This window comes from Diceros bicornis, chromosome 25, assembly GCF_020826845.1.
Source record: "Diceros bicornis minor isolate mBicDic1 chromosome 25, mDicBic1.mat.cur, whole genome shotgun sequence".
NCBI lineage: Eukaryota > Metazoa > Chordata > Mammalia > Perissodactyla > Rhinocerotidae > Diceros > Diceros bicornis.
The window spans coordinates 39,440,167-39,456,423 of record NC_080764.1 but is presented as its reverse complement, the minus strand read 5'-3'; the positions used below and the strand labels follow the sequence as shown (position 1 = coordinate 39,456,423).

At 35.6% G+C, this 16,257-nt stretch overlaps 1 protein-coding gene across 1 annotated transcript in view; it reads left to right on the top strand.

The window, feature by feature from the left end:
• PTPRQ (protein tyrosine phosphatase receptor type Q) overlaps positions 1 to 16,257 on the top strand; it is a 201,341-nt gene that overhangs the window by 154,736 nt on the left and 30,348 nt on the right. Inside the window, exons 34-35 of the mRNA XM_058568724.1 lie at positions 4,225 to 4,324; positions 7,025 to 7,153. Coding sequence (XP_058424707.1) covers positions 4,225 to 4,324; positions 7,025 to 7,153 — 229 coding nt within the window. The remainder of the gene's footprint in view (positions 1 to 4,224; positions 4,325 to 7,024; positions 7,154 to 16,257) is intronic.

Here is a 16,257-nt window from a genome sequence, read left to right as displayed (position 1 = left end):
AGGAAAAATTAGTTCATGCTTTATAATTATGATATGCTTAATTATAGTAGTACATTTTATTATGCAAATAAAACATAATTTAATTTGACCTTTCATAGGATTTTAAGTCTAGTCAGGAAATGACTTGTGCTTATTACAAAAAGAATCAGGTGTATATTTTCAAGTGAAAGAACTCCATTTTCTGCGGAAGGATTTGGAGGAGTGATTCTTTCTGTACTGGTAGTGCTCTGTGGGTGCACGCATAGCAGTGCAGCAGAATTCGTACTCAACACTCATGGTACATCCTGTCCTTCCTAGTAGTACTTTTGTAATACATGTGCCCAAGGGATTACATCTTGTTTATTAATACATTATATGTCATTTCCTCACTTCACTTGTTAATCTAATCTGAAAAAATTTTTTGTGGTCTATGAAATCATTTTTTCCCTACTGAGTTCTAAGGTCCAGTGATACCTGATAAAGATGATTCTTTATTCATCTTCAAGTTTTCTGTCTCAAGCATATCCAATTAGAGTCAGCATGTGAAAATTCATGAAACAAACCATCCATATTTTAATGTATAAAAAAGTGTATCCAAAATACTTTATGCGCTACATGCTGCTTTAGCAATTTCGAAATTTAGCTGGAGATTCTAGACAACGATGAAACTCTGATAACGGCTTAAGATTCAGTATTCATTCACGTCTACCGTGAACAGATGGCAGAATAGCCGCAGGGACCCTTTCAAATTGTTAACATTCCTAAGCACCAATCCCAGGAAGAAAGATGAAATATTAATCCCTGCATATTTTACAGATAGTTAGCCTATTTTATTTTGTAACTTGACTTTAGTACTTTTTACAATACAATTATAAATTATAAATCATATACATTAAAATTGGTTGCAATTATAATTAGTAACTATGTCTTAAATAATTTTTATATTCTTATTTGGTTAAATACTTGATCTTCAACCTGAAAATTTTTAATATCTATTTCAAAATCAATATATTTATTCATTAGTAAATTTAGCAAATATTTATTGAGCATTTGCTATGGACCTGGCACTATTCTCAGAACTTGGAATACAGTTTTGAAGAAAACAAAGACGTCTGTCTTCAGGGAGCTTACATTCTGGACAGAAAATAAACGATAAGGATAATAAATAAATGAATTATAGCGTATGTTAAAAGGTGATATGGGGTATGGAGAAAATAAAAAGTACAACGCTTTGCAGAGGATGTAGAAGGGGGGAGGCAGGAAGTGAGGGAGTTGTAGTTTTCAATTTTAAGTAGGTCATGTCTTAGTCTGCTCAGGCTGCCATAACAAAGTACCATAGACTGGGTGACTTAAACAGCAGGAATTTATTTTCTCACAGTACTGGAGGCCAGAAGTCCAAGAATAAGGTTTCAGTCAATTCAGCATCTGAAGAGGGCTCTCTTCCTGGCTTGCAGAAGACCTCCTTCTTGCTATGTCCTCATATGTATTTCCTCAGTGTGTGTGCTTGGAGGGAAAGAGGTAGCTTTTAGGCGTCTCTTATAAGGACGGTAATTCTATCGGAATTATGATCTCATGTAATGTTAATTACTTCCTTACTCCACATGTGAATTTTGAAGGGACACACACACTCAGTCCATAAGAGGCAATCAGCATAGGCCTCATTGAGAAGGTGATATTTGAGCAAACCCCTGCAGGTACTGAAATGGCTACCCAGGCAGATATACAAGGGAAATACCTTTACAGGCAGAGGAAGAAGCCAACGCAAAAGCCCTATGTCAAGAGTGACCTGGTGTGTTCCAGGAACAAGGAGGCCAGTCTGGCTCCAGAGGATCGAGCAAGGCAGAGATTGGAGGGGAAGTCAAAGAGGTAACAGGGAACCAGAGAGTTAGTGAGGGACCAGATTCCACAGGCCATTGGAAGGACTTCGGCTTTTGTCTGTGAGACATGAGAATTTTAAGCAGAGAGGTAATGTTTTAAAAGGATTACTCTTGCTGCTATGTTGAGAATAGATGGAGAGAGGACAAGCGTGGATACAGGAAGACCTGTTGGGTGTCCATACAATGATTCGTGCAAAACAGAATAGCGGCCCGGATCAGCATGCTGGCAGAGGGGGTGGTGAGAAGTGAATAGAGCATACACAAAAGTTTCAAGGAGTATAGTGAACCCCCAAAGACCTACTAAATAAAATTTTTAACATTTTGCCACATTTATTTTATTTATACATTTGTTCTTTTATTTCTGAAGTATTTTAAAATAAATCACAGAAAGCATTATATTCCACCCCAAAATACTTTATTATGTTTCTCTGATAAGTACATTTTTATTATACTGTCACAGTTAAAATTAATGATAAATCCTTGGCATTATATAATACTGCATACTATTTTCAAGTCATCCTCTGGTTTTTTTCTTTATAGTTTGTTTGACTCAGGATCCAAATAAGAGGTTCACAGATTATCTATGATTCTGTGTCTCTTAATCTCTTTTAGTCTAGAAAGACTCGTCTTCCTCTTTTTATCCCCCGAGGTCATAGACTCATTGACGCAACCAGGTGAGGTGTCCTGTAGGAGGTCTCCTCTTCTGGATTTGTCTGATTGCTTTCTTTTAGTGTGATTTTATTTTTTTCCTCTTCCCCCTACTTTACTATAAATTAGAAATAGGATCTAAAGTTTTTAATGGTCACAATCAACATTTTTGGCTGGGATACTTGACAGGTGTTGGGGCCTAGATCAAAATACGTCCCATCAGGAGGTGGCAAATATCTGGTTGTCACATTTTCAATGATGTTAAAATTGATCAGTAAATTTTGTGGTAGCAGCATGATCCTTCATTGGAAAGTTGTTTTTTCCCTGTTACAACCAGTAGATAATCTGTGGGGTGATATTTTGGCATCCTGTAAATATCCAGTTCCTTATCAGCCTTCTTCCTCATCGTTTAAAGATGCATTTATGATTGTTACCTGAATCAATTGTTTCATTAGGAATGCAAAATTAATTTAAAATTTTATTATTCCTTCTACGTTTATTAAACACAATTCTTCTCTAATTAAGGGCTTTATGTCCTTTACTAGAACTATTTTTTTTTAATCCATATAATGCAGTTCATATGAGAAAGCAGGAAAAAATACTTAATTTTCTCCTTTTAATTACAAATTTTTGGAGTAAGGAAATGGTAGTCTAGCTATAACCAATATTTATAAATTAGTATTTTTTGTTTATTTTTTTATTTCTCTTTCATTGAATAATATAAGAACTCATGGATTTTTATATATTGACTCTATTTCAGTCAATTTCAGTTTTTATTCGTTGTAAAGTCTAAATTTTTCCTTCTTTGGCCGGTAGGAACCTCTTCAACATGATCTTTTGTTCTTTTCATACCATTAGCCTTTGATAGCTTCTTAGCCCCAATAGATGTCTGAATTCCTTTTGTTCCCCACTCCCACTTTGGAGTTACTGTCTCTCCAAGTTTTCCTAGTTTCCTTTAGTGAAAAGTGCATGTTCTTTGTAGATAGAGCCAACAGGATTTCCTCAGAGATCTTGGATGTGTTCTGTGAGAGAGGGAGAGAGTCAAGCACGACTCCCAGGTTTCGGGCCTGAGCGACTGGAACAATGGAGCTGCATCAGCTGATTGGTGGAAGGGATGCAGCTGAAAGGAGGGAAGTGTAGGAGTTCAGCTTTAGACGTATTGATTTTGAAATTTTAATTATACTTCTAGTAGGCAATTGGATATACAAGTAAGTTCAATAGCTAACAATTAGGGCTGGCCCGGTGGCTTAGCGGTTGAGTGCGTGTGCTCCGCTGCTGGCGGCCCGGGTTCAGATCCCAGGCGCGCACCAACGCACCGCTTCTCCCACCATGCTGAGGCCGCGTCCCACATACAGCAACTAGAAGGATGTGCAGCTGTGACGTACAACTATCTACTGGGGCTCTGGGGAAAAAATAAATAAATAAAATTATAAAAAAAAAAGCTAACAATTAAGTAGTCATCATCATATAGATGAAAATTAAAACCATGAGGGTGGATGGGCTCACCAAGGGAATGAATTTAGATAAAAAAAAAAGAAGAGGAACAAGGACTGAGGCCCACAGTTAGAAGATCTAGGAGAAGGAGAAGAAGAAGAAAATTTCTACATTTTATTAGTATTCTTGAGAAATATGCCAAGAAAATATTTTTTCTGTGTTTTGAGACCCAAGATAGTATTCCATAGTAATATTTAATAGTAACGTTATACTTGTTCCTCTTCAGGTGAAGGACTTTCAGAAAGAACTGTAGAGATTATTCTTTCAGTGACTTTGTGTATCCTTTCAATAATTCTTCTTGGAACAGCTATTTTTGCATTTGCAAGGTAAGATTTATTTGTACTCACACTCCTAGGATGCTTTATGGGCATTATTCAATCACAGTCTAATCAGGAGACAGAAGCCACGCTAATTACTTGAATGGGAACCATTTAATAAAAAGAATTATTAACTAGAGAAATAGTGAATGACTAAAAGGGGTAAAAGAGACATCTAAGGGGTCCAGAAGTAGCAAGTGCAACAAAGCAGCTACTCTCTCTGGGCTGAAAGAGAGAGGACAGTAAGAGAATTAAGAACTAGAAGTCCCCTCCCAAGGGTAACATGGAATGGCTACCATAAGTATATGCAGCCCATCAACTATCAGTTGGCAAAGAAATATGACAGAGGGAAGGGGCTGGAGCTGTTCTGTAAAAGCTACCCACCATTACTGGAGGGTAGGCAGGCTGGAATTGGTCTCTAGAAGCAGCCCACTCTTGCTGGATGGTGTGAGGAGGCTGGAGGTACTTGGAATCATTCACCAAGGGGGAGAGCATGCACTTAAGGGGCAGCTAGAGCTCATCCAAGCGGGCTGCTGGGCTTCCAAAATGAATACTGCTGATGCAGCTCTGGAACACACAAGGGAAGTGTCTCCCCATCCCTAATGCCTTTCAGAGTCACTCTAGCATCCTCTACTGACGGAGCTGACAAAGGAGAAACGTTAAAGAGTCCGGCTCCAGTGTCACAAAGCAGGGCAAGGAAGGGTGGATTTAGAGCCGAGAGACAATAAAGTGATAACACAAAAGCAGAAGATGCCAGGCTTTCTGCACTGTTTTGAATAATTTATGACTCTGATAGGTTTAATTAAAATATTTCAATCAGGGGGCCGGCCCTGTGGCTTGGCAGTTGGGTGCGCGAGCTCCGCTGCTGGCGGCCCGGGTTCGGATCCCGGGCACACACTGGCGCACCGCTTCTCCGGCCATGCTGGGGCTGCGTCCCACGTGCAGCAACTAGAAGGATGTGCAACTATGACATACGGCTGTCTGCTGGGGCTTTGGGGGAAAAAATAAATAAAATAAAAAAAAATAAAATAAAAATATTTCAATCAGGGCTAAATTTTAAAGTTTATACAAAAGAGATAATTTTTACAGTAGGACAGCACTTTAAAGATGTCCAACTCTGTTATATGATGGGTTCCTTTCTCATGTTTACTTTACTAACATGTCTGTACTACATTTTCCAAGTGTCCTTTCAAAATCTCAGTATCAGTCTCTTAATTCCCCTGTTGTTTACAGGGCTTCGGGGGAATCTTACTTATGATCCTAAAATCTAGTTTCATAAGGTAGATTGCCAAGTTAAAAGGACCTTACATTTGTAAAAATGACCATTTCAGCAATTCCCTAAGTAACTCAATAGGCTCTGTTGTTATTTTATCTGAAGAATATTGTCCTGTAATCTGTATGCCATGTATCATGTTTCATCTTGAATCTCTTAAATTATCATTTTGATGGATAATTTGAAAGGCTCTTGAAAAAGATATTTTTCTTGTACCACATATACTTCTCAGATTCAGCCAGAAGATGATGAGAGAATTATTACTCTAGGTCCCTGTGAAGATGTGTTGTGTAAGACATGGTCCTTGTGCCTGAGCGGCAGGCGTCGGCCATATTCACATTGTTTCCCTGCTCTGAAATCTGTCCTGACTTCTCATTTCCTTATGGGATGAACTCCTCCTGGGGGCGGGAGATGGTCCCCTCATACTCCCCACAACTTGCCTGCAGACTTCTCTTCAGCCACGCGAGTCTATTCTCACGAGTCTATTCCTTAGGCTTTTATACAACTCTGCTTCTGTTCTGTCAACCGGAAATGTGTTTCCTCCTCCTCATTCTGGAGCGCTTCTTTACTTCCTCCAAATACTAATAGTTGTAATCACTTGTATATCATTTTATAATGAGTCAGTTACTGTCTTATGAGTTGTCATTTGAATCTTTTCTCTCTTTTTATGCTTTTTTTACATTTAGATCCTGCTTCTCAACTAAATTGTAATGTCCTTGAGGATAAGGACATTTTATACTTGCTATATCATGCTCAATACATAACTCATAATAAATAACAAGTGTTTGAAATATGAAAAATAGAAGAGCTGAATATTACTTTGTAATGTACTGTATAATAAAGAAATAAGCATGTAAAGGGCTTAAAATGAAAAGACTTTTATGTAATTCTCAGATTCATGTCACTTTTATTTTTGAACCTGAGTTTTCTGATTGCAAATAGAGATAATACTAGATACTTTACAATATTTTTAAAAAGTCAGTGAGATGGTTCAAAACACGTTTTTATGTATTTTCCTGTATGTAGAAACAATGGAGCATTGTCTTTTTGCACCAGTGCTGATAATAATGAGCTATTTCCACTTTGGCATATTTCCTTTTTATGACAAATCTGTGAGACAGCTAGAGGGAGGAGAGACAAGTTCACAGCATCTGTCTCATTTGCTCTACATTTTAAATGTGCCGAGGCCTTAATCAACTAATTCTCCTTAAAATTTGAAACTTCAACAACACAGCGTGTTAAGAAATATAGTATGGGTTCTATGGAATTAAAATAGGAGAAAGAAGCTGAGTAGATATAAATTTGCAACATATTCAGAGAAGTGATCCCAACAAAGAAATTATTTGACTAATGTATTTACTTAAAAAGAAGACTAAACCTAATTTCATATGCTTTCTATCATATTTCTTTCTTGGACTTTACTACACTTATTTTAGAATTCGGCAGAAACAGAAAGAAGGTGGCACATACTCTCCTCGGGATGCAGAAATTATTGACACTAAATTCAAGCTGGATCAGCTCATCACAGTGGCAGACCTGGAACTGAAGGATGAGAGCTTAACGCGGTGAGCACACTCCTCTGGGGGAACAGTGGTCCAGAGGGCCTGCAGCCATGACCCTATTCTGACCTACACTTGTTGGAAGTGTTGGTGGGGCTCCTATTTACACAGGTCACAGAGATCTTCTTTCAAAGGGTGACCTCCATCTTCTACACACTTCTCACTGGTGTTCAGAGAATCACTTAATCTTCCTAATACTTTGAGTTCAATATGAACCTGGACTGTAATGTTCAACCAAACTTTTGTTTTCCTGGACAAATATTTTGACGTGTTAAACCTTTAAAATTATGTTTAATAATGCATTTTATATGATAGATTTTTTTAACATCAGCTTTTCTGAAAGTGTCCACCTTTTTCATCACAAGTTTAAATTAATTAAATTTGTAACTACTTGATATTGTTTATATCATTTTTATAAAGGCTTTTTTTATAGCTCCTTATTTTAGTATAAAATTACATTGAAAGTCTAAATTGTATACTGACATCTTCATTTTTTAAAATTTCTTAGTATTTAAAAATTAAATACAAAATAAAAATTTACCTTCAGAAGGAAAAGTAAAATGGGTATACTAAATATGTGTCATCAGTATATACGGAAATATAAAGTGCTTAATTTTAAAGAAGTAATTTTAAATCCTTTTAAAATCATTATAAATTATTTAAAATGTTGACTTCTGTCTATTTGAAAAACTTCTGTCTATTAAGATAATTCATCAAATTCTTAATAAAAAGACAGGCTGTCTTAACAGGTGTAGATTCTTATAAGATCCAATATTTTGTGATACTTATAAGCACATGACAATTGTTACAAAGTACTTGCACAGCTCTGTTGAACTTTTAACAAGTATTATTAACTCTGAAAATACAGCGTCAAAGGTCTTGAACTTAAAAAGGAATTAATCGTTTATAGTTGTAACTTACCAAAATTGGTGTTTACCTTGTAGATTGACTTTGCAAGAATATTTCCAGCATGTCTAAAAATATTTAATACATGCTATAAGGGAAGTGTCATCTGATAAGCAGGGTCCTTTCAAATGCTACAAAATGAAAGTTATTCAGTGTTATCACTAAATTGCACGGAAATTTGGGTTGTTGGATATGAAAACTTCTGTATATTTAGATACTTATCTTTGTTTATATTCTCATACAGGCTGTTCCCATCCAAAATGAGATAAGTCCAAACACTTGTGTATAAGATGGTTATATATTACCCAGGACATAGTTTTCCACATAAGAAATGTTGTGTATACAAGATCCACAGATTCCCAGGATAACCCTCCAAAGTTAAACTGTACTGTAGGAACAGTAGGGGATTACTACTACTAGGCTATGTCTCAGTCCTAGAAGGGTCATGCTGCATAGTAAAAGGAAGTTTCTTCTCCTTTCCCCCATGGGCCAACTGAGTCTCAGTAGTATTCTCTCAACATCTTTCTCATTTCTTTGTGCCCCCTCCACAAGCCTGGGGTCTCAGTCTCTTTTTTTCGACCCCGAAAGTGTACAGGGGATAAAACTTTAATCTCTCAGTGCAATTCATTTTAGTTGTTTGAACAACTTAATTGAATCTATTCATACTAAAATGTAAACTTCTAAGCATCCAAACACTTTTAGAACATTTTTTAAAGAATCTTTATTCATCCTCTAAAAGTCCTTAGTAAGCAGATCTTCAGGAGATACAACATAATAAAGTGAAAGAAGCCAGCCAGTATCGGAGAAAGTGTTCTTATCAACGAGGTTACCAGTCTAGGCAGGCTATGGCGAGGTCATATCCCTTAAGCTCTGTGTGTTTTCACAGCTTTTCCCTTCCTCCACTTCTGAACACAGCCATTATCAAAAAGCTATAAGATAAAAAAACAATGACTGTCATGGCAGCTAGTGGGAAAGTTGGGCAAGGACTGTATAGATTGTTTATTATTGGGTATTTATAATTCAAGGACTGCCTTATTTAACATTGACTCCACGTTATTTATTTTCCTACTCCATGTTTATTTATTTATACGTGACTTTATTTGTAAAGGGATACAGAAGTGTCTTTCAAGTACATTTCAAATAATTTTTATTTATTTTGCACATAGAAAATTAGTATATATTACCCCTAGTAATGGCAAAGTTGGACATTTTAGTTTCCATGCTCTTTACTTTCTCATCTGTTTGTTATGATTCCAGTATTCATGACTATAAAACAGTCTTGTTTGTAATTCCAGTGGCACATAATAATATGCTTTGCTTGATTTATTATAGAAATTTATTAAAATAACTATCAAATTGTTTGGGTATCACCTCTTTTCATTACAGAGATCTAGCTTTACTACTTATTTACGATTTTTTTTTTTCTTTTTTGTGAGGGAGATCAGCCCTGAGCTAACATCCGTGCTAATCCTCCTCTTTTTTGCTGAGGAAAACCGGCTCTGAGCTAACATCTATTGCCAATCCTCCTCCTTTTTTCTTCCCCAAAGCCCCAGTAGATAGTTGTATGTCATAGTTGCACATCCTTCTAGTTGCTGTATGTGGGACGTGGCCTCAGCATGGCCGGAGAAGCGGTGCGTCAGTGCACGCCCAGGATCCAAACCCGGGCCGCCAGTAGCGGAGCACGCACACGTAACCGCTAAGGCACGGGGCCAGCCCCATTATTTACGATTTTTAACGTTAATAAAGTCACTAATACATTAGACAATAAGACTAGAAAAAAATAGTAACTAATGATCCATAATTAGCCATGTGCATGTATGCATGGTGTTGTCCTTCAATGAAGCTCTAGAGGTCTTCATCTGTCTTTGAGGTGTTGGAAGATCTAAATCTACCCAAAGCCATCCAGGTCTGATGCAGGTAGAGCCACAGAGACTGGTGGTAGATTCTGGAAGTGAAGAATCAAGGAGTTTGAGTTAGCTTCTAAATTGTTGAGTAACGTATGCCATATGTCTTTGTTATTAGCAGGAAAGAACATAGATGATTTCCTTTGAGTCTACCCAGCTAACATATGCTCCTTCTACTCGACGCTTAGGCATGTTCTTTTCTATTCAACCTGCCCACTTTCTTCATACTAATTAGACTCGTAATTTTCCTCATTGCTATATGTCTTCACATGTCTATAAGAAAAATAATAAAAGAAGAATATCTACTCAATAATTAAAATATTAATTTTAGGGAATTATCTAGTTGACAAGAAAGAAGTCATTACTATGCTTTGTATTAAATCCTTTCAGGGATTCGGGGTTTTATAGTTAAGAAATTATTTAGCTATTTTATGTTATATGCTTGTATATTTACTTACATTTTAAGGTTCATCCTATAATTTTTGTATGTGTAAACTCTATTTAATTACATTCTACCTTGTTTCACAAAGGATTTGAAGAAGAATTCTCTCACTTTGTACTTTTTCTTCTCGAAGGAGAATGAAACTTAAATAAAAATTTAGTACTTCATAACTCCATGAGAACATTCGGGGATATGCCAAGATAATGTTTTAAATTCTTATTTGGAATGATAATTATATCATTTCACCACGCATATTTTATATTTAAGTTTAGACAACACAAGCTATATTTCTTAGGAAGGATATTTGATATTTTGGGCTCACGTATCCCACATTCACCAGGTTAGAAAAGGACCCTGGGGTTTTGTTATTTGGTAAACAATTGAACAAAACATCGTTTTGCAATGGGTCCTTCAAAACATAGCCACTTAGCCCACTAAAGTGAGAAAAGTTTCTAGAAGGAAATATTGTCAAGATCAGCCAATATTTAAGATTGCTGAGACTGACTGGTCCTGTGGATTGTTTTTTCCTAATTTAACTGTAACATAGACTACCTTCCCAAGGGAGTTATAACACTTAAAATTAAATAACTCACCAGAATTTTCACAATTTAAAGATTCTATCTGCTAAAAGTTCATTTTTCACTATCTCCTTTTCAAACTTAATTAAAGTTATAGAAGTTTTGTTTCCTATAGCGACTAAATCAGAAAAATAATAGTAGAATAACAGTAATCAATGTTACTAATATTCTTCCTTGACAGACACTCAATTTCTTCTAGACCTCAATTTTATTCCCCCAAATTTTGTGCATCATTCCATACTAATTATCCTGCCTATTTTAGTGAGTGAATGTAATGGTACGTCATTTTAAGACTCAAGGCCCAAATCAGTAATCATGAATAGAATTAAAATTCTTAACAAAATGAAGCAAATAATTGAATTGCTAGTTTGAGTATCTTTTCTTTCTCCAATAACTTTAGAAGTTTGCATGTTGAATTTTTATTAAACATGTAGTTATGTCTTCAGGAAGCTTACCATTTAAAAGAATCCTATGAATGTGCTTTGTAAACTGTAAATCAAAATATATTTGGTATGGTTATTATTGTTATTTATAATATTTGTAAAATTAAAAATTACCCCAATCTACTTTAACATATAGAGTTTGCTAACGTAATAATTGCTACTGTTTATGAGTAATTGCTACGTGTTAAATTCTGTAGGTAATGATCTCACTTAACTCATTCAATCCTTTGTGGTCGGTACTCACATACCCATTTTACAGATGAAAAACAAAAGATGCTTAGAGAATTTAAGTAACTGTCCAAGGTCATACATCTAGTAAAAAGGAGCCATGATGCTAGCCTAGGTCTGTTTGATTCTGAAGGATTAAGATACACCTATATTTGTGTGTGTGTGTGTGTGTGTGTGTGTATTTAACTCTAAAACATACTAGATGAGATCAATATAAACCCTCTTAAATAGACAAGGGCTCATGGTATCCTTCTTCAAGCAGCATTTTCTATGCAGAGAATGATTCTAAGGGAAGAAGTGCTGCTTTTGAGTTGTTCATTCTCTAGTGATATGGGGCAAAGGAGTGATGGCATCTTAGTGTAGGTTCAAACTTGCAGAACCTGGAGAATCTTTAGTAGTGTAATTCTTATTGTGGCTTCATTAAGAATACATGATATTTGACTGATATGTGAAAATGTGTAAAATCGTTAGCCTTTTAATTGCCATCAGTTCTTTGACAGATTCTGATCATAAATCTTACTTCTATCTTAAACTATTTTGCAAACAATGGCAAAAATATGTGAATCCAGACAAAACACTTCTGACTAATGTGTGAATTCAGGACAAGAAGTGTCTTGAAGTAGAATGAAGCTTAAGATATTTAATGCTCATGTCCTTGTAGTAGCAAATCAAAAATAATGCAGTGTGTTTGTTTACTAAATAAATAATGAATCTTTACTTCTAGATATTCTTCATTTTTCTTTAAACGCAAGGAGATTTTTGTCATCCAGTAAGTTACTGTGGTGATGCAGAGCTCTGCTGTGATTATTTTCGTCTTGTCAAGTGGTGTGCTCTATATTTTGAAATACACAATATTGAGCATTTTGTTGTTTAATGTGCTATTTTTTTCCAAAGCCAAAAAAAAAAAAAACCCTAAAACTCCTATGCTTTCTACTTATAAATGTTCTCTATAGTATTGCATGCTATTGATATGGTAAAGTTAATCTTATCAAAATGCACATTGACTCATAATGTGCATGTCCTGAGAATTTGCTGTGTTGTCATGTTGTGTTAGCTTTGACAGTAAAACAAGTTTTCACTTAGATTTCTTCACATATTTCTTGTTCTATTGTTACCATGACACAAGAGCTGAGTTCTCCGTCTGATGGGTGGAGTCTGGGTTCACACTTTCCACAAGCTCATTTCAACTACCACAGGTGGTGATCTGTAAGGACCAAGATGATATTCCCCATTCTCTGACTCTGGGGCATACTCAGAGTGGCACATATCAAGGAATCTTTACTTCTGCCCTGACCAATGGATAGCCAACTGCGCAGCTTTCAGGCACTCCTCTGATGCTCAGAAATGCCATTTGTACATAAAATTGATTTGTACATTCTGTGGGTAACATAGCAAAATGTCAGCATTAGCAGGGACCCCAGCAATTGATTGAGTGCCCCAGAGATAATCAGTTTCTTCATGTAAAGATACGAATGGAGGCAGAGAAAGAAAATGCATTTGATTTCAGAATCCCAAATCTACTACAGAGGAGTCAGTCTCCATGAGCCAGAAGGCTGAATGGGGCCAAGGCTCCGGACATTCTCATTGACCATGAATAGCGCTCAGCATGAATAAAACAGAGGAAGCCAGGCCTATTCTATTCTAATCACATTTAGCATTTTGGACTCATAGCTAACCTTATTTTACTTTATATTAACTAATTGCCAAGTTCCCACTGACAGAATTAAAATAGTTTTATGAAAATACGTTTTCCTCAAAGGACCTGCTTGATCAGGTTCAAACATTTGTCAAAGTAAGATGCTGTCAAGCTAAAGATTTAAGTGATGGCATCACACATAGAATATCCATTTCCAACCAGCACTCAAAGCTGACCTCTCAGCATTCCAGACTCACAAGTGGTCTGGTTGAGCAACTCTGCTGAATGTCTTTCTTCGTCATTGTTAAGCAGAATCCTTTTACTTTTTTTGCTTTATACCATTAGTACCTCAGAGAAAAATGCTTCCATTTTTATGGAACCCTCACTGTCCCTCCTCTATCACCAAAATTTCTTTCCTAGAATCAGTGAATAGTGTCCTGCTCAGTCAGAGCTCTTACTTTGACAGAGCTAAACTTAATGGTTTGGGTTAATGAGAACCTTCATACAACACTTCTATATAAATTGTATTAGTTAAAATAGACGTAGTCTTCTTCTAAATCTAGTTTTCTGAGGTGGCCTTCTAACCTCTAATAGAGGAACGTCAGTGCTTACCTGCCTCACTAGCTAACAGGCTGTCAGGACTTCTTTTTAGATGGTGTTATGTCATCTGTCTCCTCTTCATTAAGTCTTCATGAAGAACCTTTGCCCACCTCTTCACACAGCTGTCAGCAGTCTCTTCATCCTCCCTATCGGCTGCTTCTGCCCTACTGCCCCTGCGGTAGCTAAGCATATGCCCATGGTTTTCATTTAGAATACATGGTTGACAAAAGAAAATATCTGTCAAGAATTTGTTTTCAAATGTGCTAATGTGGAGAGGCTTAGTAATAAGGAAAATTCCACTCCTGCCACACCAGGAATCTTATCTGAGCTCTTTGACATCAGCAAGAATGTTGCTTTCTCATATCTATCTGAAAGTCCATTTAACCTTGTTTGAGTAAAAGAAATATCAACTAAGGCACCTATCACGTGCCAGGCACTGTTCTAGGCACTGGAAATAGCGTGATGATAAAAGAAGGGGCATTGCCTCCCAAGAGCTGCCCTTTAAATAGCTGAGCTCCTTGTAAACCTATTTGTCCTACAGATATGAGGAGACATACTGAGAAAGTACTTAGCTATCGCTTACTAACTGATTGTTTTTCTAATTAAATAAGAAAAATATTACATTACTCACTTATTCAGGTGGTATGTTTACCTTATAAAGTGAAGTTTTAGAGGCAGCTGTATAGTAAGAGCCATTGGTTAGGATAATATTTTTAACTTATATTAAGGACCACAGAAAAGTTATTGGTGATTTGATAAAAGAATGAAGAAGAATCTGAAAGGATACTGTTTTAAAGCCTAGAACAAATAAAAACAATAAAAGAGAACAAAAATTTAGATACCTTTGAAAGCATTACAGTAAATGCTTTGGATAAGTAATAGAGTATCATTGTAGAAGTAGATTAAATGTTAGAGTAATTAATGACTTGATGAAATATATAAACTAAAAACTCACACTCAATATTTTACAAAACTTGGAATGATTAATATGCTTTAACAGAAAGATGGATTCTTTACAAATTTTTATTTGAATATAAAGTACATGTTAGTGTGTACAAATACATATTTTTACATCAAGGCAATCGAATTTGAGGTTCTTTTCTTTTTAGCCTGCTTTAACTGGTTAAGTAGAGAACACAAAGTTCCTCAATTTGTCCTATGCCACTGGTAAGGCTGATTTCAGCAGCTCATCTATACGCCATCATCTATGGCTCTCTATTTGGACTATATTTTAATTCCCTATAGATTTCAACTAATTGACCTTGAGGGAAAGCTGAGTCTCTGTGACAATATGGTCTTCAGTCACCACTGCCAACATAAATAAATGGTTCCTCTCTGGGTCTATCAAGAGTAATCTGAGTGGAATTTAAGTTTTTGATAGACTTTTAAAAAAATGAGCCCAGACATGAAATAATACCCTTTTCAACAAAAGGGCATCGGATTTAAGACAGCTAAGATTCATATAATAAAAAGTGTTTAGCCCTTTATATTGGAAAGCGGTCAGTTATCCTATTGAAATCTGGACAATTCCCAAACTGATTTATATACTAATACTGAATATGATTTGACAGTAACCTTCGCTATTGTAGGTGAATAAAATGAGTACCATACTAGTCTAAAATGCTTTTCATTTAACAATTTTTTTAAAGTTTATAAAAATGTTAATAAAAAGGTTTTCTATTTGAGTCTCTTTGAGTGTTTCCACAGATCACTTGATTTGAAAATAGCCCTTCTTCTGAAATAACATTGTTGACTTTCACACACATTAACTTCTGCGATTTTTTTTTATGCTTATCTAACCAAACAATTTTTCCTAAAGGAATTTAATCACCTCATCAGTGATAAGTCAATTCATTTCCCTCATACTATGTCCCACCTTCTTTTCTATTCTCTGTATTAATTGTACAAATTAATATTTTTCCTATTTAAAAATTAAACTTTAAAACCTCAAAGAAAAATAAAATTGAGAACATAGCCAATACTTAAGGGAAAAATACACCCATAAAAGATGAGGCTAAGAATCAAAGCAATGATATGGATACTACAGACAACAACAGGAGAAAAAATCTAATTTTTATTTGAAATAGGTAATTTATGCCCATTTTGGCATCAATTTAAGCTATGTAGGTAGGTCTTTCAAGATTTCAGTTCAAACATAATTGTGACATAAGCATAGACTGGAAAATATATATAAATTAGACAGAAGAATGTTTCTCACGTTATATAGATGAATGTGAAGAACAGATTACATACAGTGATTGGGTTTAGATATAGAGATGATACCAAAAAAATAAAATAAAGCCAAAACAGACCCTGCTTTTTTTAAACCTATTTTTTTATTACTTGAGTAGGCAGGAGGGATTTTAAAGTTCA